General features: G+C 42.3%; 2 protein-coding genes and 2 long non-coding RNA genes across 5 annotated transcripts in view; 3 read left to right on the top strand and 1 right to left on the bottom strand.

Moving 5' to 3' along the window:
• LOC109975489 (major histocompatibility complex class I-related gene protein) overlaps positions 1–23,230 on the top strand; it is a 58,614-nt gene that overhangs the window by 6,882 nt on the left and 28,502 nt on the right. The window lies entirely within an intron of this gene.
• LOC109980374 ((3R)-3-hydroxyacyl-CoA dehydrogenase-like) lies at positions 4,660–18,243 on the bottom strand. 2 transcript variants are annotated; one of them, XM_065948141.1, is made up of 5 exons: positions 18,090–18,243; positions 16,954–17,156; positions 9,605–9,706; positions 8,582–8,677; positions 4,660–4,930 (listed from the first exon to the last, which is right to left on the bottom strand). In XM_065948141.1, the coding sequence occupies exons 1-5, from the start codon at positions 18,133–18,135 to the stop codon at positions 4,901–4,903; spliced, it is 477 nt and encodes a 158-aa protein (XP_065804213.1). In that variant the 5' UTR covers positions 18,136–18,243; the 3' UTR covers positions 4,660–4,900. The 2 variants fall into 2 exon arrangements, with proteins under 2 accessions (XP_065804213.1, XP_065804214.1); XM_065948142.1 differs by lacking the exon at positions 4,660–4,930 and adding an exon at positions 8,207–8,269.
• On the top strand, positions 4,973–7,543 carry LOC109979494 (uncharacterized). Its single transcript, XR_010664743.1, has 2 exons — positions 4,973–5,634; positions 5,960–7,543. It is a non-coding gene; the product is annotated as an uncharacterized lncRNA (long non-coding RNA).
• LOC136177091 (uncharacterized) lies at positions 18,227–20,321 on the top strand. Its single transcript, XR_010664750.1, has 2 exons — positions 18,227–19,833; positions 20,187–20,321. It is a non-coding gene; the product is annotated as an uncharacterized lncRNA (long non-coding RNA).

The raw sequence follows: 23,230 nt of genomic DNA on the forward strand, positions 1-23,230 counted from the left end.
CACACTGTCATGAGTCCACACTGACTGGAAAGTCTCCAGGTCCTGATTTGCTCTGTAGAAGCTGAAGTCCAAAGACAACCTGGATTTTAACATTTGTACAAACAACAGCTTCACATCAACAACATCGTCTGGCTCCTCCACCTTCCTCCTCCTACTCACGTACACGGCCATCTTAGCCTGACCAAGAACAAAGTTTATCAGCTGGCATTTGTGTTTGTGTTGTCGAGTGTATTTAAAACCACAAATAAAAACCTGCTTAGTAAAAAACTCTTTAAAACCACTAAAAACCTTCTCCAGAAGATCAAACAGAGGTTTCAGCCGACTGCACTGTAAAAAACAGTGAAACACCGTCTCCCTGTGCACACAGAAAGGACACTGATCAACAACATTCATATTAAGAACAGAGATAAAAGAGTTCACAGCAATGATTCCATGCAGGATTCTCCACTGGAGGTCTGCATGTCTCTTACACAAGGGGGGTTTGTACAAAGACTCCCAGGAGGGTCTAAACTCAGGAGCTAGCCCCAAATAAGTCCTCCAGGGGGTGTCACTGCGTGCGTTCAGTGTCTTTTTATTCAAAGTCTTAACAATCAGTTTGTAAAGAGTCTTTCCTGCAGCGTTGGCCAGTAGAGGACCAGAACAGTCCTTCAGGTCTGCAGACAGACTGAACTCAGGAAACGGGTCAGTTTGGTCGGGCAGCAGAGAACCGTCCCCATAGTCCGACATCAGAGACATCTCTTGTCCTGTCAGCTGATGTCTCCAGTGACTCAGCAACTGATCAACGACTCTGGTCGACCTCACCCCCAGACGAGCAGCCAGACCAGCAGGACAGTCCAGCTGAGGTCCCGTCAGCTCCACCACCTGCTCCAGAGTGGAAATCCTGGCACTGCAGAACTTTCCGGACAGGCTCGGTCCAGCCCAGTCAGGAAGATGAAAACGACCTCCAAACAGTACAGGCTATTTAAGCAGCCAGTACAAAGAGTGGGAGTGTCCCTGTCTCTGCCTGTTCACCAGACTCCACACGTTAAAAACACTTTGATAAAATCCAGTGACAGAGGAAATGTTCACTTGCTGTAAATCCATTAAAAACAGAGACGAGCTCAGCCCCAGTTCTCCAAACCGCTGTAGAAGACAGCAGGCCAGCGGTCTCCAGACCAGGTCTGCAGGCCCAGTGAGTAGTCTCTGGAGGAACTGCAGGCGGAGAGTAGCCCCCCTGCTGGCCAGGTGAACTAGTCCATGTCCTCCTTCCTCTTTAGGGAGGAAGAGCACACTCTGAGGAATCCAGTGTAACCTGTCCCAAAAGAAATCAACTAACACTCTTTGAATGTTCCACAGGAGAGAGGACGGAGGGTCGATACAGGTCAGTCTGTGCCACAGGGCAGAGGAAACAAGATTATTGGCCACAAGTACACGACCTTTAAAAGACATCTTTGGCAACAGCCACCTCCATTTATCAAGACGTCCTTTTACTTTTTCTAAAACACCCTCCCAGTTTTTACTGACAAATGTTTCATTTCCCAAAAACACTCCCAAATATTTAAAACCTCCTGACTTCCAAAAGAGGCCTCCAGGCAGACTGAGCCGACCCCTCAGCTTCTCTCCCACCATCACTGCTTCACTTTTCAGCCAGTTCACTTTGGCAGAAGATATCGACCCAAAAACAAAAACAAAAACTGGTTGACAAAAACAATGACGTCATCAGCATACGCTGACAATTTAAAACTGACTTCAGAGGCAGGAAAACGAACACCAGAGAGACCTGACCTCAGTCTGTGAAGCAGGGGTTCGATGGCTAAGGAATATAACATTCCAGATAATGAGCAGCCCTGCCTCACCACAACAAGAGGAAAGAGATGAGACACAGTCTAAACATCATCATCATTGATTTGTGCTTTCGCTTTCCCGATCAGTTTTTTGAGACGAAAGATCTCTTGACCTGTGAGGCCGTCGTCCCCAAAAGCACTGGAGCTCCTAGTTAAAGGCCGAGCTGAACTTAAGAAACACTTCAGGTCTGGAAAGAAATCCTCTAAATTGAGCAGCCTGAGGCCCTTGGTGTCCTGCAGAAACTTTTTAATGTGAGCTGAGGTGTAAGTGACTGGTCCTTCTTCTTGTGTGGACATGAGCTCACTGTCACTCTCTGCTCTTCCTGCTCCTGTCTTTCTGTCCTTCTTCACTGCTTTAGTACTGCCCTGAAAGCTTTCACTCTTCCTTTTCTGAGAAATCTTTAATGACTCTTCATCAGACATATCCTCATCTTCAACATAATCAACACACACACGATTATTACTTTCCTGACTTACCTCCTGACTTTCACTGATCAAACTTTTTTCTTTCTCACTTAAATCACATTCAGTTATCTCCTTTTCTTTGTCTCCCTGTTTCCTGTTCTTTACCTGGCCCTCATCACTGACCACTGACAGCTCTTCTACATCAGACACTTTACTTTTCTGAGGCCCAGCAGCAGCTCTGTCTGAAAGAACTCCGCTAGGACCCGCTACAGCGGCCTCAGCTCCGCCGAGCTCCGCGGCGGCAGCATCGACCGGTACCGCGTCTGCAGCCGCAGCCGGCCCGGGAGTCACAGCAGCCGGCCCGGGAGTCACAGCAGCCGGCCCGGGGGTCACAGCAGACGGCCCGGGGGTCACAGCAGCCGGCCCGGGGGTCACAGCAGACGGCCCGGGGGTCACAGCAGCCGGCCCGGGGGTCACAGCAGACGGCCCGGGGGTCACAGCAGACGGCCCGGGGGTCACAGCAGCCGGCCCGGGGGTCACAGCAGACGGCCCGGGGGTCACAGCAGACGGCCCGGGGGTCACAGCAGCCGGCCCGGGGGTCACAGCAGACGGCCCGGGGGTCACAGCAGACGGCCCGGGGGTCACAGCAGACACCGTGACCTCAGCAGCCGGTGCTGCCTGAGTATTTCCCCGCACATGAACATTTTTTTCCGGGCATGAGCGGATTAAATGTCCCTCTGCACCACACCCAAAGCACTTCATGGTCGCTGATGTTGCGAACACCATGTAATTAAAACCATCGACTTTGAAATTAAAAGACAAATTAAGATCATCTGAGTTGTTTTTCATGACCATGAAAACTTGTCTTCTGTGACAAACAAGGTGTTTGAGCAGGGGGGACTCCATCTTCACCTGGGACACTACCTGCCCATACCTGGACAGCTCTTTAACCAACATTTCATTTTTAATGAACGGGGGGGCGTTAGAGATGGTGACTCTTTTAGCCGGGTTGATCAGGGGGAGAACAGAGGTGAAAGTGTCCTTAATGACTACACCTTGTTCGACCACAACGTTCACTTTAGCCGTGCTATCTAAAAAAATAACAATGGCCCCGTTCATGCGGGAGGCAGACCTCACGCTGCCGTAACCCACCACCTCTCCAACCGCTAAACTAGCCTCCTCCACCGAGCAGCTGACAGCCGGCACCAACTTCACTGCATGTCGGCGTGTCAGCTTCTCAAAGTCCTGCTCCATGTCTACGACGGGCATGCTGCCCAGCCGAGCTGGTAAACAAACAACTAAACAACAACAAACTACTAAACACAAACTATGTTAACCAAAGAAAGAAAAATAACACACAAACATTCAAAAGTTTGAAAATCACGACGAAGCTCACGCTGCCACTCACAATCCACTCACTCACCATCCACTCAGAGAGAGAGAGAGAGAGAGAGAGAGAGAGACAGAGAGAGAGAGAGGGAGAGAGAGAGAGAGAGAGACAGAGAGAGAGAGAGAGAGCTGCAGGGCTGGAATAGTGCAGATTTACTTCAACTCTCCAGTCCACATGTTTATTAAAGTATTCAAATGAAAGCACTCATCATTGTGTCAACATGTGTCTGATGAACACTGAAAGAGATTTGAAAAAGACACAAAAAAGGACCAAAAGATTAAAACATAATCATAAAGCTGTGCAGAAAAGGTCCAAAGTGGAGCATAAATAATGATCAGAATGCAGGAAAAGAAATGTCTGATGCTAACATTTTTCTGAGGGGAGACCCCAAGATGCAGTTTTCAATTAAAAGTTGGAAAAAAAAAAAGAATCATGTGAGAGAATCGTGATCTCAGATCTCAGGGAGAAAAATCATGATTCACATGTTAGCATCTCTTTTTCATTTACAGCCACATCATTTCATTTCAGTTTCTCTTTAGATTTTATTTTTTAGTGTTTTCAGTTTTTAAATCCATCAAGAAAACGATTGAATCAAACACAGTTAGAGTGCTGTTGTTGAAGAAAAGTCAAACATGTTTATTTTGAGAGATTAAAGGCACTGTGTTGACTTCTCAAAGTTAAAGTTTTAAAGGATGAATGTGTGACATGTTACACATAAATATATCAGAAATCCAGTCTATCCTGTGTGAATGTCTCTGAGTGTGGAGGAGGCGTGGCCAAACAGCAGTTTGTTTTGGTTTGCTCAAGGGCGACATCTACTGGATGAAAAAGTCACTCATTCTTCCTTTAGTTGAAGAGAAGATCAAGTTGATGAATTACTGGATGTATAAATATATCTGTCAGTAAATCATTCACGGTGAGTTTTCTTTTCCTCGTTCAGTCAAAATGAGTTTGAATCCGTTTGTCAAAATCTCTCAGAGCGAAACATCAACATATAAAGAAATCAGCATTCAGATAAAAGACGACAACACGACTGGAAGATGAATCAAACATAGATACAGGATTTATTTACAGACAAGTGGAGATTCAAATGAAGAGCAGCAGGACAAACAGTGTTTATTTACAGGATGATGATTGTCTGCTTGGCACATGTTCTCCTCCTCTAACCTGCTTCATCTGCACAGGTTGTAACTGTGGTTTGTTGATTTGTGCTCAACAGTGAATCCCATGAACACCGTCATCCCCATGAACACCGTCATCCCCATGAACACCGTCATCCCCATCATAGCTGCACTCGTTCTTCTCGGCCTCGCTGTCATTGGATACAAGAAATACAGAGGCAGAAAATGTAAGAGACACAAACTTTGTTCATTTTGGTGTTTTAAGTTTTTAAATGTTATTCTTTGAGTTTATTAAAGGTGCACTTTGTAGATTTGGTAGAGAAATGTGGAAGTTGAAGAAATGTACAGATTCTGTGGTATATGTTCATAACTCTATACACAAACTGTCCTCAGAGGAACAATGTTTGAAGATAAAATGCTCTGAGAGAAGTTATGGTGGGGGGCTTCAACAGTGACACTGTAACTCTCCTGGTAGCTTTTTAGCTCCAAACAGAGTTCCAGGGACCCATTTTTCTTTTGAGTAAAGTTTGTGTATTCAGTTCAGGAAATATAACAGAGAATTGTTTCACTTCTCCAACTTTCAACTTTCAGTACCAAATCTACATATTGCACCTTTAAGACTTTAATACCTGTTGTATCAAAATCTGTTTCAAACAGTAAGGAAGTTTTCCAGCTGTGTCGTATTTTATGACTTTTAAGGGCGTTTTCACATCAGGCATGATTGTTTTGTACAGTACCCGAGCAGGATTATCCTCCCCTCCCCTCTCCCCCGATGGTCCCCACATTAGTAACATTGTTCTGTGTATCGCGGTCCACTTCCTTGAGCACGGTTGTGTTCACATCTCACACGGACCAAGCGGACTCGGGCACGGTAGCTGAGTACAGTACGAGTACGGTATGTTTGTGTTCACACTGATCAAATGAACCGGACTTTAGGGTCCAGTGTACTCGGATCTGGACTTAGATCCGGGCCTGGGACCCTGATGTAAAACCCCCCTAAGAAAGAGAGATGAATTTAATATTGTTTGTTTGATGTTTTTATTTATTTATTTAATTTTAGTACACGAGACAAAGTGAGCTGTGTGCTTAAGTCGAGATACATGTGTCAGTTGAAGGTTTAAATCCTGGAGTTAAGTTACTAGAAAAGGGGAAGAAATGATTTTCTGGCTTTCTGACCTACGTGAGAACTAAAACGACCCGTCTTTGTTTTTGTATTTCAGCCTCATGTGAAACGTCTCCTGAAAACAGCTCTGAGCTCGCTGAGGAACTGAATCCAGAGCCTACATGATGAACACACCACCCTGCACCCTGTGAGTTTCTCTCTACGGGACGTGGACCATTCTCACTGTTAAAAACGCCGTTTTAAACGCCTTGTTAAAGAAGCTTCTTTGTTAAACTTGTGTGAGGTTGAAATCAGTGTAAATATGTAGCTTTGTAGAGCTGATCTCTCCAAACACTGATGTGTTAAATGATTGTTCGGTTTGACCGTCTTCATCTCTGCAGGTTTCTTGAAACATTTTGCTCAGGAACAATCAGAGTGAAGGTCGTCTGTGTGTGTTACTGGAGTCCACCTCTCTCACACTGCAGTCACCGTAACTCTCTGCAAGATGAGCCAGAATAAAAACAGACGAGTGGAGTTTCATCTCAGTGGTGAACTGTCTTAAATTTGTACCAAACACAGATAATAATTCAATCTGGTTCCTTCCACGTCTTTAAAAGGCCTCCCTATGATCACACACGTGAAATAAAATCATCAGTTCAAGATTCATCTTCCAGTTGTGTAAATAGTCTGCTTGTACATTTTGTATACATTTTGTTTTTATTACTAACAAACCAAAGCAAATAATAATTCTTGTCTCTGAGTTTTTTTAACAGATAAGGAGAATGTTTTTTTGTTTTTATTTCATAATATTCCTCTTGATTTATTTTGAAACATTTTTATTAGAGATGTCAAACGATGACAATTTTTAATCACGATTAATTTCTAAATTTAAAAAGTTAATCACATTTTTGATTTTCACATTTGAAATAAATTGTTGGGCTTTTATTTTGAAACATTTGTACTGTCTTAAGCTGAGAGTACTTTACCTGCTGTTTGAATTTAGCCCTACTTTTATTTTGAAATAGAGTAAGGAGCTTCCTGTAGATGGAAGGTTAGGACAAGAACTAAAACACAGAAACAGGAAGTGGTTATGGATCCCAAAGTGAGGTCAAACAGCTCAAAGGAACGGTGACAAAGGTCAATGTGTGATGTCATAAGGTCAGTGTGTGATGTCATAAGGTCAATGTGTGATGTCATAAGGTCAGTGTGTGATGTCATAAGGTCAATGTGTGATGTCATAAGGTCAATGTGTGATGTCATCAGGTGGATATTACTGTCTGAGAGTTTGTTAAAGTGAAATGAGACATTCAAAGATGCAGCAGTGTTCTTCTTTTACATCAGTGAGACTACAGGGAGACACTGAGGACCACTATCTACGGAGAGCCTGAAGGGACAAAATAAGATGAGATTAATCGTGATGAACTCGTTAATGCTGACAGCTCTAATTATTGTTTTATTTTGATCAGAGATCCTAAACTGTTTGTGGGAGGCGTCTCAGCTATCCAGTTGAAATCTTGTATATAATTCCTGCTCGTGTTCAGGAACGAGGGATGTTTTCTCTCTGAGTTTTGTGAATGGAAGTGGAAGATGAATTCTCAGAATCACTTCCTGTGTTGGGTTAAGTTAACTAGTGGTGTTGAGCTGCTGTTTCATACCTTTGTACTGTAAATGATCTGTTCAATAAAGTCCCTCACACTCCAAATGTCTGTGTGTTTCTTCACTTCAACATTCATGGAAACACTTACACAGCTGTAGCTACCATTGTGGGAACATTTAGTTTGATTCCAATAAACTTTATGATCTTTACTTTGTTGATCTTATAGACGGATTATTCACATGTTCTGAAACGTCTGAAGATATTTAAATTAGCCGCTCAGTTCAGTAACATCTACATTGTGATGATATAAAAACATTTGTTGGAGCCAGTTTGATGTGTGCTATAGTGTGTGTGCTGAGTTTGGTTATTATTGCTGCTGCTGCTACGTCACCTTTGCACCTGGGCATCATGGGTAATCAGCCACACGCAGCTAGAAAGGGGAGTGACAGGTGAACAGGTGCAGAGAATCAGGATTCAGGTGTGTGTTTGTTTCTAACCCTGTGTGGTTGTGTGAACATGTTTGAGGTTCCTGTCATGTTTGGTGTTTTGATTGTTTCCATCCTCACCAGCTTGTTTTCAATCCGTGCATTTCTCCGACCTTTTGTAGACGATTTAAAGACGACTGATTAATAATTCAGAGTTTGTGGAGGCGACATTCGATCAAAGAAGTCGTAAAAAAGGATCACTAAAAGTAATGAGTGTGAGTGAATGTCTTTAAAATGCTGAACCAGTGAACCTCCAGCTGGTGTGAACATTCAAACACATGGATCCAAGAACCATTTAACCCTTTATTGGCTACGAGCACAAGGTGGATGGATGGACGGATGATCACTGTTCAATAAATAAAGAGAAATCATTACGCTGCCACATGAACTTCAGGATAAATGGTAAATGGACTTGAGCTTGTATATTTCTTTTCTAGTCTTCTGACGACTCAAAGGGCTTTTACAACACGTGTCACACCTACACATTCACACACTGATGGTAGAGGCTGCTGAGTAAAGAGTCCATCACAAGTAAGTGATCACATTCACACACCAGGTCCTTACACACTTATGTTCATACATTTGAAAAGAAACCTTAAAAGATTCAACAGAGAAGTGAAACTGTCGTCTAGAAAGCGTCTCTCTGCAGCTCTCTCACCTTTCCTACGATGCTGCCCACGGTGATGATGGATCCTTTGGGTGCTCCACAGGCCACCAGAGCCTGAGCCACAGCCTGAGTGATCAAGAAGGAGCCCTGGAAGAGACGCAGGAGCAGGAGTGAGTTCATCTCTTCACAGTAAATCAGCACCAGAGAAAAGAGTGTTTGAAATAATAACAAAAATCATTCAGCTCTGTGGACAAAACACAACAATCCTAAACGTTCTTCAGCCTCAATAAAGACATTTTCACTCATGCACTACTGAAAGTCTTCATTATTTTCAGGCAGTCAGAGGTGGTGGACAGAGCAACAGAGTCCAACTCTATGATGACAGTTTTTTTGTACATACTGGAGGACAGAAAACTTAAGGCAGCGGTTTAATAACGTGCACAGAGATCACACATATCGCGGTCATACAGTCTCTGGTTGTGCACGGGTCCTGAGGTAGAAACGTTACCACCCCCCTCTTGCTCCCTCACAGTGAATTTACCTGAATACTTCCTGCTGCGTTCTCACATCAGCTAACCCGACTTCATGCAGAAAAATGATCAGGGGGCTGCCGGCTAAAGAATTCCAGATAAAGTCGGAGTAGAAATGTGTCTGTTTGCGTTCACTCGTGCAGTTTTTTAGAAGTTTTGTGAGAGAATCATTTTATGAATTCTTTTCTTCAAGTGCAACAACGAGAAACTTGAATCTTCGGTTGTTTCCTGTTGAAGACAACAGAGACTGATTTCTTTCTTTCTGATTCTTCTCACAAAGTCGACCCACGTTATGTCTCAACAGCAGTGATGGAAGAAGAGTGCTTTAAGAAGTGCTGCAATTTGAGCACAAATGAACCGGCATCGAGGGCCAACATCTAAAAATATGAATCATTTGTAACTTGTAATTCTGGTGCCGACTAGTGAGGGTGATGACTTCCAACCTTTAAGTGGACTAACGGGCACATCCCTAGTTATTAGATTGTGATGTCATCCTCTGACGTTAACCTGATAGACTCGATTACACGCTGAACTTGCTTCATACCTTCAGGTTGACCTGGATGACTCTGTCAAAGTGATCCTCCTCCATGTTGAGCAGGAAGTGGTCCTGCGTGATGCCTGCTGCGTTCACACACACTGAGGGAGGCTGGAAGTAATGAGTGTGTAGAGGAACAGAACAATAACTTACAAGGAGAGAAAAACAACACGTGGAATAGCCCCTCCAGCATGAAAACACACAGAGAGAAAAGTACCTTTTTCTACAGAAAGGTTGCTGATTATGATGGAAATGTAAACACATGTTGTGTTGGCTTGTCTTCCTGTCTGTATTGTTGGGCCACGCAGGCTTAGAACAGTCAGGCAGTGGACTTGGGCCTGCACCTCTGTAAAAGCCTCATTTGAGTTATTCACTGAGATCACCAAGAGGCCTAAAAGGACTCTTAATCCCAGAATCCCCTGCGGTACTTCACACCTACGTGTGAAGTAAAGGGGGGACCGGAACCTCTCTCTCCTCATTGGAGGGGACCTGAGGTAGACCCCCCATGGAGCAGGCCAGGCTACAAGCTCCAGTCTTTAAAAGCAATCACCAAGCATTGCTTCCTTCTCTTCAAGTGTGGTCTGCCGACACCAGAGGATACCCTCTCCATATGATGGACTCCAGCATTCGAGACAAAGCCTTTCCTCCTCTTGACTTACATAGGTTAAACTCCAGAGCTGAGGTTGCTCAGTATAGGTAGCTCTTCACATGCTGAATTCAAGCATCAGAGGATTCAGCTGACTACTTCCACGGCATATTTTTAGGAGTTTTGGGCGCAATCAGATGCTATCAGGTTCGAGCAAAAAGAAGAGTTTCTTTCCTTTGATTTTTCGTAAGACGTCATTGAACGCAACTGGACAGGAGCGCTGAAGGAAGCCCACTGATCCCTGAATCCACAAGGACACATAAAGAACTCGGCTCCTGCAACCAGAAGACCCTATAGAGCAGCGCTCTGGTCGAAGATCTGAATCCCGCTACCCTCCTCCTACATCTCCCACGAAGGAAACCTGCCTGAATCTGTTGATTTAACATTCAACAGAGTGACGATCTAACCAACTTTGCAACGATCACCAGGAGTTACCCCAAGTAAGAGCTTTGGTCTGGGCAGAAATAGTTTCAGAAATAGTTATGTTTCTTTTATAACCACTGATAATTATGCATCATCGTTGACGACACGTCACATTCTGTATATTATCTGTTGTAAGCTGCTGCATTTGTTTTATTGTAATGAACTGCTGTGTTCGTCTATGTGTTTAATGCTATGCTAGTTTACCTTCAGTCAACGGCTTTCACAATCAGAAAGACCAGTGTACCCGCCGTTGAATCAAAGTCCGGCCACTGGCTTTCTGGTGTTTAAGTAACAGTTACTGAACTCAGCTCAGAGAGCTCAAACTATTTCAAAAGGTAGCCACACGGCTTCCTTTGTTGTCCACCATTTTTGTCACCATGTGACGAAGCCACATGGTGCATTGTCTCTCTCCACCATCTTGTTCTCTCTCTCTCTCTCTCTCTCTCTCTCTCTCTCTCTCTCTCTCACACACACACACACACACACACACACACCTACATTCACACCTCATCCACAAGCCTTTGCTTGATAATGTTTGTTGCTTAGATTAGTTTATAGTAGTTATTTGTTTAATTAAGTTCATTGATTTTGGATTGATGTTGCTTTGTTTAAATAAATTCTGTTATAATTTAAGAGAGCAGTTGTTTGTGATTACTGGTGTATTTACATTGTGATATAAGCTGGGTGCGAAGGCTTTGTGTACGGATTTCACGCCTTCAATTTATTAAATATAGTTATTCATTATTAATAATATTAGTAATTAAATAACTAATTTGAGACTGATTTGAGTGATATTTTGGTTATATTTACCTGATTACAGGTTGGTGCCCCAAAACGAGATTAAACATAGTTTAATGATATTTTATTTATATTATTAATAATTAAGTATAATTATTAAAGAATATAACCAAAGTTGACTTGATACAACCCCAACAAATGGTGCCCCGTGTGAGGTCTTCAATAAACCAGCTTTATTGCACTGTTAATGCACAGTAATCCAAACTTAAAATCCTAAAAAGGATCCTTCGGAAGAAAATTATATTTTCTTTAATTTTTTTTGTGGTTTAAGCAAAGCAGACATCAAGCTGTGGCTTAGTTGTGTTTTATGTTGTTAGTTAATGGTTAAAGCCGTAACTGTTGTCCCCTTTGGGTCTATACAACAATTGGACATAATGATGCAGCTAGTGTGACTTTATCAAGGAACTTGATTTGTTGCATTAATCTAGATTTTGATCCTGAAGTATTCGACTAAAGGATTGTGGTGCTCCTTGTTGTTTGAGAGCCATTTGGCCAGATGAGAGTGTAACCTCATCATTGTGGCATAGCCAGCTGTCTGAGAGGTGTGAGTTCCTCCCTTCCTTTGAGGACTTGAGGTGTGAATCCCCTCTCCTATCTTCCAGGATAGACTGCAGTGATCAGTTGGGAAACTTAGATAAGATTTGCTCTTGTGTACCAAGACCCTAGGTGAGTCGGGGGCTGAGACTCCTTTTGGATCAGACGACGCAGCACTGCAAGAAACTGCTGCCGGTCTGACGAACCTCTCCTCAGAGGAGAGTGCCAACCTATATAGCTAGTCAATTAGCATTAGTGATAAGAAGTTAGAAGAGCTAGTTGATCTTGTCAACCACAGAGCCAGGCTCACCCCTAATAAAGACAGAATGTATGCAGAAGACATACATCAACTATGGGCCAAAGCTCACTATGGATCAGACGATCCACCCCTTCAAGACATAGTTGCTAATCTTATCCACCTCCCTATAGAGCAGCTCGACAGCCTGAACTCCTACACCCTCAGCACATGTGAAAAGAAACTAAAGGGCTTGGTTGAATATGCATATCAACCAACTGGGAAGCCAACACGTACAGTTTCAGATGTTCTAGGCGAAATTCTCCTCCTTTATCAGCGCAAATCAAGTGTGCAGAATAAGATACACCGGGAACAGCTAGCCCGGGTACTAGAAGAAGGACAGATCCTGCGGGACGACTTCGAAAGAATGCAGGATAAACTAAAGACCTTGCAGGAAAATTGCAAGGCCCTGCAGGAGGAGAATAAAACACTGCATGAAAGAAGCAAACTGGCCGAACAGAAGAAACGAAGTGACACGGTACCCAGATTTCAGGATAGGCAGATAAGTACTGCAGCCCCCAGATCAGCTGAGGAAACCTCAGACGAAGGATGGGAGACTGAAACAAGCCCCTGGAGGAGGGAGACAGACATGTTGCAGGATCTGGAGGAGAGGGGAAGGCACCGCCGGGTCGACCCAGGCACAAAAGCGCCCACGTCCTCAGACCACCCAGTAAAGAGTAGGATGAGTAAAGAGGAAGGGCCCCCGCGTTCCGCCATACGCTTTGAGCGAAGAGAACCCTCACCCCGCAGGATGAGAGGCTTTACTCCCCCTAGAGACAGGGAGGAGACACGGGCCCAATTGGGCACCGAACGCTACCTGTCCCACGATAGACGGCCACGTCTGAGCCGAACACAAACCCCGCCACGGTTACAACCCTACTACCGTGACAACCACAGGGCTTACGATTCATCAGACGAATCGGACGACCCTCGCCAGCCTTCGGGTCAGGGCCTGCGAACCAGGCAGATAGAACCTCAGGCCAAAGATCTGAAGCGTTTTGACCCAGATAGCCCAGATTCAAGTATTAACGATTACCTTAGAGAAGTTGACCATTGTCTCCTTGACCTGCCTCATGCGTCCTCACATGAAAAACTGAAACGGATCTGGAAGACTACGGCTAGGAGTGTCCGTGATTTCATGGGGACACTCCCACCAAAGGTCCGATCCTTGCAGAAAGGAAACAAATCTGTTAATCAGCACTTACAAACTGCCAAGCAGAAAGTGTTGGACATGCTTGAATTAATTCAGGGAGCACAGGTAAGCATGGAGCAAGACACATCGTCAGGATATGACTCTGATCCTGGACCAAGCCCCTTAAGAGATCAAACAACCCTGCTGAAAAAGCTCAGTAAAGAACCGAGCAGCCAGGATAACCCAAGGACTGAGGAAATAAGTCTAGTTTTCCCTGATTTTGACTGTGGAGCCCCGTTCCTTGGGGAAACGCCCCCGTTCTCTGACAACTGTGACACCCTTTCACACCTTCACAGGTTTGAATCACCACATAGGAAGGGGGGTGACTTCTCAGCCCCCAGAGGCAGAGATAACACCAGGCCCCCTCCTGCTACCTGTAGGTTCCCATTGCAGGATTCACGGCTAAGGAATATCCAAACCTCAGATGACTGGGATGGCTCCCTTCTACCCAGAGATCAAAGAATGCGCATAAGGCTCATTGAATCTATGGCACAGGATGTAGAGCGGTTTGATCCAGATAACTCAGACCTCTGCATCGATGATTACCTCAGAGAGATTAACCTGTGTCTCAGTGAGGTACCTGATGCATCCACAAGAGAAAAACTCAGGCTGATCTGGAAGACAACTTCCAAGAGTGTCCGTAACTTCACGACTACCCTTCAGCCTGAGATCAGATACCAGTACTCTGCGCTCTGCAATGCTTTGCGCCAGGAATACTCCACCTACATTGACCCTGCATCTGCCCTTCTTAGTGCTTTCAGTGTCTTGCATCAGAAGCATGAGGCCCCCAAAGATTATTACTGGCGACTTAGATCTGCATATTTCCAGGGACGTAAGGCTCCAGGTTTGGAAGAGAACCCAACTTTCAAGTCCATCTTCATGCACAATCTGCATGGCTGCGTGCGTTCAGATGTCACCCTGCATAGTCGTACACATCAGCTTAGTATGAAAGAGATCAAGAGATTCGCACAGGCGGTTTGGCAGACACGCTTACGCCACGTGTCACGTGAGGGCAACAAGCTGCCTTGTGCTAAGAATAAGAGACCATATCACCGGCAGAATAGAGAACAGAGCCAGGGGGGTGGGACTCAACCACAGAGTAGGTTCCAGCCTGGAGAACTGATCGCTACCAGATCCGAACGGAACTCTCGGGATGGCCGTAGTCTGAGACAGAAGGGTAGGTATAATCGGAGTTCCTACGAGCTCCCTAAGGACTCCCTCGCTTACAGAGAACCCGATTCTGACTCCACATAGGAGTGGGGGTGTAGCCTCCATTCTAGAAACACAACAATGTCACTCTACTGACATGAATGTTTCCTAGTCCCTGTTTTGTGTTTTGACATTGGTAGGCAGACACATAATGTACATGTACATTTACACACCTACACGCCACAAACACCTTCCCACAGGCTTACTCCTGCCCAGGCTAGGAGTTAGCCCACAAACCTACACCTTATACTCTTCTCTTTTTCCCCTCCTCTTGTCTGTTTGTTTCATTTGTTTTGTTAAAGAATGCACCTTGAGTAGCAAAGCTTTGCTAATGCCTGGTTATGTTTATGCCTAGCTTTAGACATAGTTAGACAGTCTGCCCAGACTTTGCCTCAGTGTCTGCCCAGACCGAATGCCTCTCAAAATGTATGGACTTTTTGCTCACTAACTATTTGAAAATTTGTCTCCTCACACATGGACTGTTGGCCCTATTTGCCCTAAAGACCGCGACCCGCAATCCCATTCTTCAGGACAAAGGGGGGATGTTGGGCCACGCAGGCTTAGAACAGTCAGGCAGTGGACTTGGGCCTGCACCTCTGTAAAAGCCTCATTTGAGTTATTCACTGAGATCACCAAGAGGCCTAAAAGGACTCTTAATCCCAGAATCCCCTGCGGTACTTCACACCTACGTGTGAAGTAAAGGGGGGACCGGAACCTCTCTCTCCTCATTGGAGGGGACCTGAGGTAGACCCCCCATGGAGCAGGCCAGGCTACAAGCTCCAGTCTTTAAAAGCAATCACCAGGCATTGCTTCCTTCTCTTCAAGTGTGGTCTGCCGACACCAGAGGATACCCTCTCCATATGATGGACTCCAGCATTCGAGACAAAGCCTTTCCTCCTCTTGACTTACATAGGTTAAACTCCAGAGCTGAGGTTGCTCAGTATAGGTAGCTCTTCACATGCTGAATTCAAGCATCAGAGGATTCAGCTGACTACTTCCACGGCATATTTTTAGGAGTTTTGGGCGCAATCAGATGCTATCAGGTTCGAGCAAAAAGAAGAGTTTCTTTCCTTTGATTTTTCGTAAGACGTCATTGAACGCAACTGGACAGGAGCGCTGAAGGAAGCCCACTGATCCCTGAATCCACAAGGACACATAAAGAACTCGGCTCCTGCAACCAGAAGACCCTATAGAGCAGCGCTCTGGTCGAAGATCTGAATCCCGCTACCCTCCTCCTACATCTCCCACGAAGGAAACCTGCCTGAATCTGTTGATTTAACATTCAACAGAGTGACGATCTAACCAACTTTGCAACGATCACCAGGAGTTACCCCAAGTAAGAGCTTTGGTCTGGGCAGAAATAGTTTCAGAAATAGTTATGTTTCTTTTATAACCACTGATAATTATGCATCATCGTTGACGACACGTCACATTCTGTATATTATCTGTTGTAAGCTGCTGCATTTGTTTTATTGTAATGAACTGCTGTGTTCGTCTATGTGTTTAATGCTATGCTAGTTTACCTTCAGTCAACGGCTTTCACAATCAGAAAGACCAGTGTACCCGCCGTTGAATCAAAGTCCGGCCACTGGCTTTCTGGTGTTTAAGTAACAGTTACTGAACTCAGCTCAGAGAGCTCAAACTATTTCAAAAGGTAGCCACACGGCTTCCTTTGTTGTCCACCATTTTTGTCACCATGTGACGAAGCCACATGGTGCATTGTCTCTCTCCACCATCTTGTTCTCTCTCTCTCTCTCTCTCTCTCTCTCTCTCTCTCTCACACACACACACACACACACACACACACACACCTACATTCACACCTCATCCACAAGCCTTTGCTTGATAATGATTGTTGCTTAGATTAGTTTATAGTAGTTATTTGTTTAATTAAGTTCATTGATTCTGGATTGATGTTGCTTTGTTTAAATAAATTCTGTTATAATTTAAGAGAGCAGTTGTTTGTGATTACTGGTGTATTTACATTGTGATATAAGCTGGGTGCGAAGGCTTTGTGTACGGATTTCACGCCTTCAATTTATTAAATATAGTTATTCATTATTAATAATATTAGTAATTAAATAACTAATTTGAGACTGATTTGAGTGATATTTTGGTTATGTTTACCTGATTACAGGTTGGTGCCCCAAAACGAGATTAAACATAGTTTAATGATATTTTATTTATATTATTAATAATTAAGTATAATTATTAAAGAATATAACCAAAGTTGACTTGATACAACCCCAACAGTATCACACCTGTATTCTCGTGACCAGCTTCTTCACGCTCTCTTTTGATGACACATCCACCACAGCCGCCATGTGACCCTGTCCTCTGAGGTCATTCTGCAGACCCACCATGGTCTCGTTGGCAGACTCCTCGCTGATGTCTGCCACCACCACGGAGGCGCCCTCAGAGGCCAAACGCTGACATACCGCCCGTCCGATCCCACTGCCTCCTCCTGGGAGGGAAAAGAGTAGCATGAAGTTACCAGAGTGACAGAATGTTTTAAACACAACGCTGCAGAGGAAAGACTGAGTGTGACAGAAGATCCACTCTGGAAGTATCTGAAAAAACAAATATCAATCAAGGACGACAAGAAAACACACAGGACAGGAAGCTGACTTGATGTGATTGATTTTCAGTTTGATTAGCCCAACAGTTCAGGGCTACATGACCAATTGTTATTCACAAATCATCTGCGCCCAATCACATTTCTTTCTTTCTTCTGTCTTCAAAAACCTTGAGTCCACTTTTCTATGTGAAAATGTAAGAGGACAAGTGATGCTTCATCATTCATAATACAGCTTTAATGTTTATTCCATCAGTCAAAGAAGACAATTAATAAGCCACAATTCTCATAATACATGTATCCTTTCAGTCACTCACTGTATCCACACTGTATTGCATTTTTTACAGTTTTGAACCTTAAGTCGGACAAAACCAGACATTTAAAGATTTAAACTCTGAGGCATTTAAACATGTTTCCTTTTTCAGTATTTTCACAATTCAACGGCAGATCATTTCATTCTGAAATGGTTGCAGGTCTTATTGATAGCATACACACAGCCAGAATGACAGCTACACTTTCACCTTCACTCTCATTTCAAGTCATCAAACTTAATTCAGTCCGATCTGCTCGAGGTACTGATTTAGAAATCACTGATAGAATCACGGTTACACTAAAATAATGAATTCATTGTCAGCTTACTTTGGAGATCAAACTTTTTGATATCAGAAGCTACTTGCAGTAGGTAGCTGCTTTGATTTGGTGAATTGAAGAAGATTGCAGAAAAACACACGGCTTTGAACGCAACATCTTGAAAAGGGAAAAGGGCATGTCCTTAAACGTCTCACTTCACACAACACCATGTATCTTACAACATATATTTACCAGTGACCAGCGTCAACCTTGATATCAGCCGTGTGGCAGCCGTCATACTCCCATCATGTTTCCCCCCCTTATGTTGTTGTAGCTTTCGGGTTGTCCACTAGATGGCGCCCAGTGATGAAAAATGTTACGTGTTCCGGTTCCGGTTGATGACGAGCCCAGCAGAGTTTAACTAAAAGCTAAGGAGGCGAGGAGGGAATCATCTATTACAATGCTTTGTCATTTTATTCATCAAACTGACCATAGATTACAGTCACAGTATGAACAGGATGGAATATCCCTCCGTTTTAATACAAGGTTTATTTTGAAAGGGTTTAACGGAAGTATCTCTTCGCTACGTGTATCTAACTTGACTCTGCGGGTGTAGTTCTTCATTGAGGCCACTAGATGGCGCACGATACTGAATACGCCAATGTAGAACAAGAAACACATTTCAAAACAGCTACACGGACAGAATACATGATGTTGATTCAAATGAACATTAAATACATTTTTATCTTGGACAACAGATATTTTATAACTTAATTGGCCATAGATTAAAGCGTTGTGTTGTTCACTCCGTCAAACATTACCTTCATAAAGTGCAGCTAGCGTTAACAAGAGGGAGCTGTAAGGCGATGTGATAATGTTCCTTTACAAACTTTCACTGTTTGATAGAAGAAAAAGATTAAAGTCTTTTGTTATAATTCGGTAAAGTTAATTAATCAGCATGAACAACGGCTTCCTAGTTTTGGTGAATTGTTCAGGAGGACACAAACTTTCCTGTGAGCTTTGCATAGATGTTTAGAATTAGCGGCAGAAACTTTGTTGATCAAGAGGGAGATAAAATGCCTCAACCTCCATTAATTTGAGGTAAAAGTATGAAATGATGTATTCCTCTTCCTCGATAGTCTTGTTCTTGTTTCTAGCTTGAGGAGGTTATTCTTAACAGAGTTGATAAAAGTATAACCGTGAGTACACACTGCCCCCCTGTGGTCAAAGTGCAAAACTTTTATTTTGATAGTGATAGTCGGAAGTTGTTCTTTGTATAAACATCTACCTTGACAGATTGATGACGCAGTAAATCATTGTGTCATACATAGCGTAATTATAATATAAATAAAGCACATATGGCATTATCATTAACAAAGCAAACAGTGTTTGTACTTAAGCTGTGAGTATTTGGATTTATTTAACTATTGAGGACAATTATCCTTAAACAATCTTTAACAGGAGCTTTGAATTAACTGTAAAAGTTCTCTGTTTTTACTGTCTGTGATCATCAACACGTCATGTATGAAAGAATTGAGTTGACTGAGAGAGGGTCAAATATTTAATAATAATAATTTGGGGAAAGTATACATTGTATTTCTGGATCAGGGATAGTATAAGCTCATTTATTTATTACAATAAAAAATGTATCAGATAATCAGGCCTCTGTGAACATACGATCACACACTAAAAATATATGTATTTATTTTACATGTGATCACACAAGATTCAAAAATAATAATAATAATGTTATAATAATAATAATAATAATAATAACATCTATATATATGTTAAAAAGGCCAGCTCCGCTTGGACTGTTCCAAAAAACACCCCTCTCACAGTGGTAGATTCCGGCTCCGTAGTGTCTGGCACAGTGTTCCAAAGAGAGAGAGAGAGAGAGACCGGAGAGTTTACAGTTTAAGTTGTTTAAGAGTGCTTGAGTAAGAAAAGGGGGCTACTTTGTTCAATTCGACATATTGTGTGCGTCCATTGAAATGTAAGTACATTTAATAGTGTATCGGTGCTAATTATCATTTCTAGAGGTAAATGCATATCCCTTTGATGTTAATGAGGACCAATTAAGACTATGTGAGTTGATGCAGCTCAGGTTTTTAGTTTGGGTTGAGCCTCTGCTCTGCTTAATGTTGATTGTTTAGTGCACCTTTCTTTCATTATTTCTCATGTTAAGCATGTAATGTAGCCATAATATTTTACACGTGATTTGGTTGCAACAGACAGTTAACACATTCATACACTTGTGTTTTATTAGGAGAAGGTCATTTAGTTTAATATTCTGAAAAGAATGACTGACTTTGTGTATGTTTTCTCTTGTTTATTTTCCCTTTTCAGAAACCACACACATATACACACACACACTCACAAGCACCCATACACAGATATGAAGAGAGGTACATTCACACATTCATGTAAATGTGTATGAACACCTTGTCAAGGAGCAAGTTAAATAAAACGTTATAACTGGAACCTGTGACTCCTGCGTGATTTAACCAGTCACACCAGTGGTGGTTGGATTTTTCCGGAACCCAAGTTTTGAGAGAAGCCTCAGTCAGCTGATCTTTCTTTTATATAGGAGAATTTTCATAATAAAGCTACAAAGTGTTTTACAAGGACAGCAATAATAAAACAAACGGAAAACAGTCTAGACATAAAATCATAAGTAAAGGCAAACAATTATAAATAACAAACATTTTACATAACATTCATTTAAAAGATCTTTAAAAGAAGCAAAAAATATAAATTTTGAAGGAATTTTTAATGTAAAATAAAATGACGTGAGGAAGGGCTCGCTGTTTAAAATATGTCTTAGGAGGGGGTTATAATGAAAAAGAGATTAACTGACTGATTATCTCACATGATCTCCTTCTCTCTACTTTCCCTATGATTTTATTTTAACAGCGATGACCGGAAGTAGTACAATGTAATTTATTTTGACTTGACAGTATTGATGCTGTAGTTACTCACTGTGACCACTAGAGGTCATAAATAATGTGCTTCTCATTTATTTACCGTTCAATCGTCGGCTACCCATGTTAGTGACTTCTCAAGTTAACTAAGGAAGCTTTGATGATTTCACATTAATTATGGGATACCTTCAGTTGTTTCTAAAGTCCTACGACATCCTTGTGTTTACATCGAATCACAATTTATCTACAAAGTTCCAGTAGGCCTATGATGTGGATTTCCTTGTTGTTGATATGTTGGATGATGAAGAAATTCGCCGTTGAGACTGACTTGCTTTCAAAGAGTATAATTTTATTTAAGCAAGAAACAGAATCACTGGTCACGTCTGACCAGGAGGATCAAGAAGCCAATAATGATCTCTGTCGAACACACAGAGACAATTGCTTATATGCATCTAAACATCTGTTTTCCCGTCATGGGTCATAAAAACATCAAGTTACACAACCATATATGGCAATACTCCTATACAACACCCCAATTTAAACATTCCAGCTAAGGGGACTCCTAAATCTCCTTCAGATACTATCACCAGACGCACCCATTGTAAACTTATATTATCTCTGTCCTGGTTACATCAGACACTTCATAGTCCCCCCTAGCGAGACTATAGTCTCGCAAACGAGATAAATTATACAATTATGATGTTAATTAGCCTCATACGAATCACTTCTGTTCATGCTTAACCTTAGTAATATAGTAAAATTTTTATTTGTGGAGTGTGAGAGCGAAAAACCCATCAGGCAGCTATCTTTCTTTATTATCCATCAAACAATCTAGACAGGAAAACTCTCTCACGGTTCCTCTGCCCCAGGCAACCACCTATGGTACTCCAAACCAATTAAAAAGAAAAAGGGTTATGAAAACTTTTCAGGATGATATATAAATGCACACATTCAAAACCTCAGAAATAAAATCTAAAAATTGTCCAAAGTCAGGCTGGTCGACCCATCGCACCTTCCAATGGACCTCTCCCTACCTAACACCACTTTCCCTAAGGATCGATAAAGAAAGAAAACACCTGAGGTCCCAATATATGCATCTCATACAGTTCCAGAAAAATATGTCTTGCTAAAAATATCTACTATAAAGTAAAACATACAAAAATATTTATCAACAATACAAGTTACATTGTAATAAACCTTCAATGATTTTTCAATCGAAACCCCTCATCATGATGTCTTCATTCAGGTTTCCGTTGTCCATTTCCATCCTCCATTCTCTTAAGTTTGGTTGTTTCAACTCCATTAATCTGGAAGGATCTCTGGACAATCAGCCACCCTCACATTGGTCTCCCAAATATCATCCTGGGAAGAAAAATCAACAACCAGTATCTTTGTACATACAAAACCATCAAAGATATTCATTTTTGTATCATACTTTCACATTATTCCACTACATGATTAACATATACATGATTAATATACATGATTAAAATATTCAATTCCCCCCTTTTATCAATTCACTTCCAGTTCAAAATAATAGTGAGTCAATGTTGAATTCAGATATTCAAAAATGGATATTTCTCTCCAATCTCTATGACCTCCTCACCTTCACTTAGGTCATTACCACTCAGTAGCGGCATCTGAATGTTTTCTCCTGGCATCACAACTCCTACCCATCTCAATATCATAGCCTTAGCAAAGGTCAACAACAGCGTACAAAAACAAAACATCACACACAGTGATAGAAGGGTAGCCACCAAAATCTGAACCACTATAGCTCCTACTGGTCCTAATTGGTCTTGTAACCAAGTATTCGCAGACCATCCCGCTCTTTCTGATGGACCAAATGAATCCCTAATTAGTTTCAAAGCATCTATGACACTAGTCATATTGTCAGTAGCATCAGGAATCAAAGTGTAACAGGCTTCTCCAGTTAGATTCAAAGCTACACAGAGGCCACCTTGTTTGGCCAAAATGTAATCAAGAGCCATGTCATGTTTCAGCAACGTCAATCGATGACTCCTCTGAGTATTTGACAAATATTCAAAACCTTTTATGGTCTCGTTTGCAAAACCTTGCAGGGTATATGTAATATTATCAATATGATCAGCTAAGTATGTAACACCATACCATGGAAACAATCCTATTCCCCATTTCTCTCCCAAACTTATCCTCCAATGATAAGACTCCAAGTTGTGAAATTGTGCCAAATCTCTTTTCTTTCTACTGCTAGAGATTGTCGTAGAGTTATCCTCATCAGACCCTTGTCCCTTCTGAATAACAAAAACATCATACGGAAGTTTCAACTGTGCCATATAACAACATCCAATCCAACCATAAGGTAAAAATAAGTATGCCTTATCGCCACAAATCCACCAGATATCTTTAAATGTTCCTATGGTAAAATTACCCGGTAAAGTTTGATTCTTTACACTTAGAGTTTTACTCAGTCGGCGATGTGGTGCATGA

The sequence above is a fragment of the Labrus bergylta genome, chromosome 19 (genome assembly GCF_963930695.1).
Source record: "Labrus bergylta chromosome 19, fLabBer1.1, whole genome shotgun sequence".
NCBI classification, from domain to species: domain Eukaryota; kingdom Metazoa; phylum Chordata; class Actinopteri; order Labriformes; family Labridae; genus Labrus; species Labrus bergylta.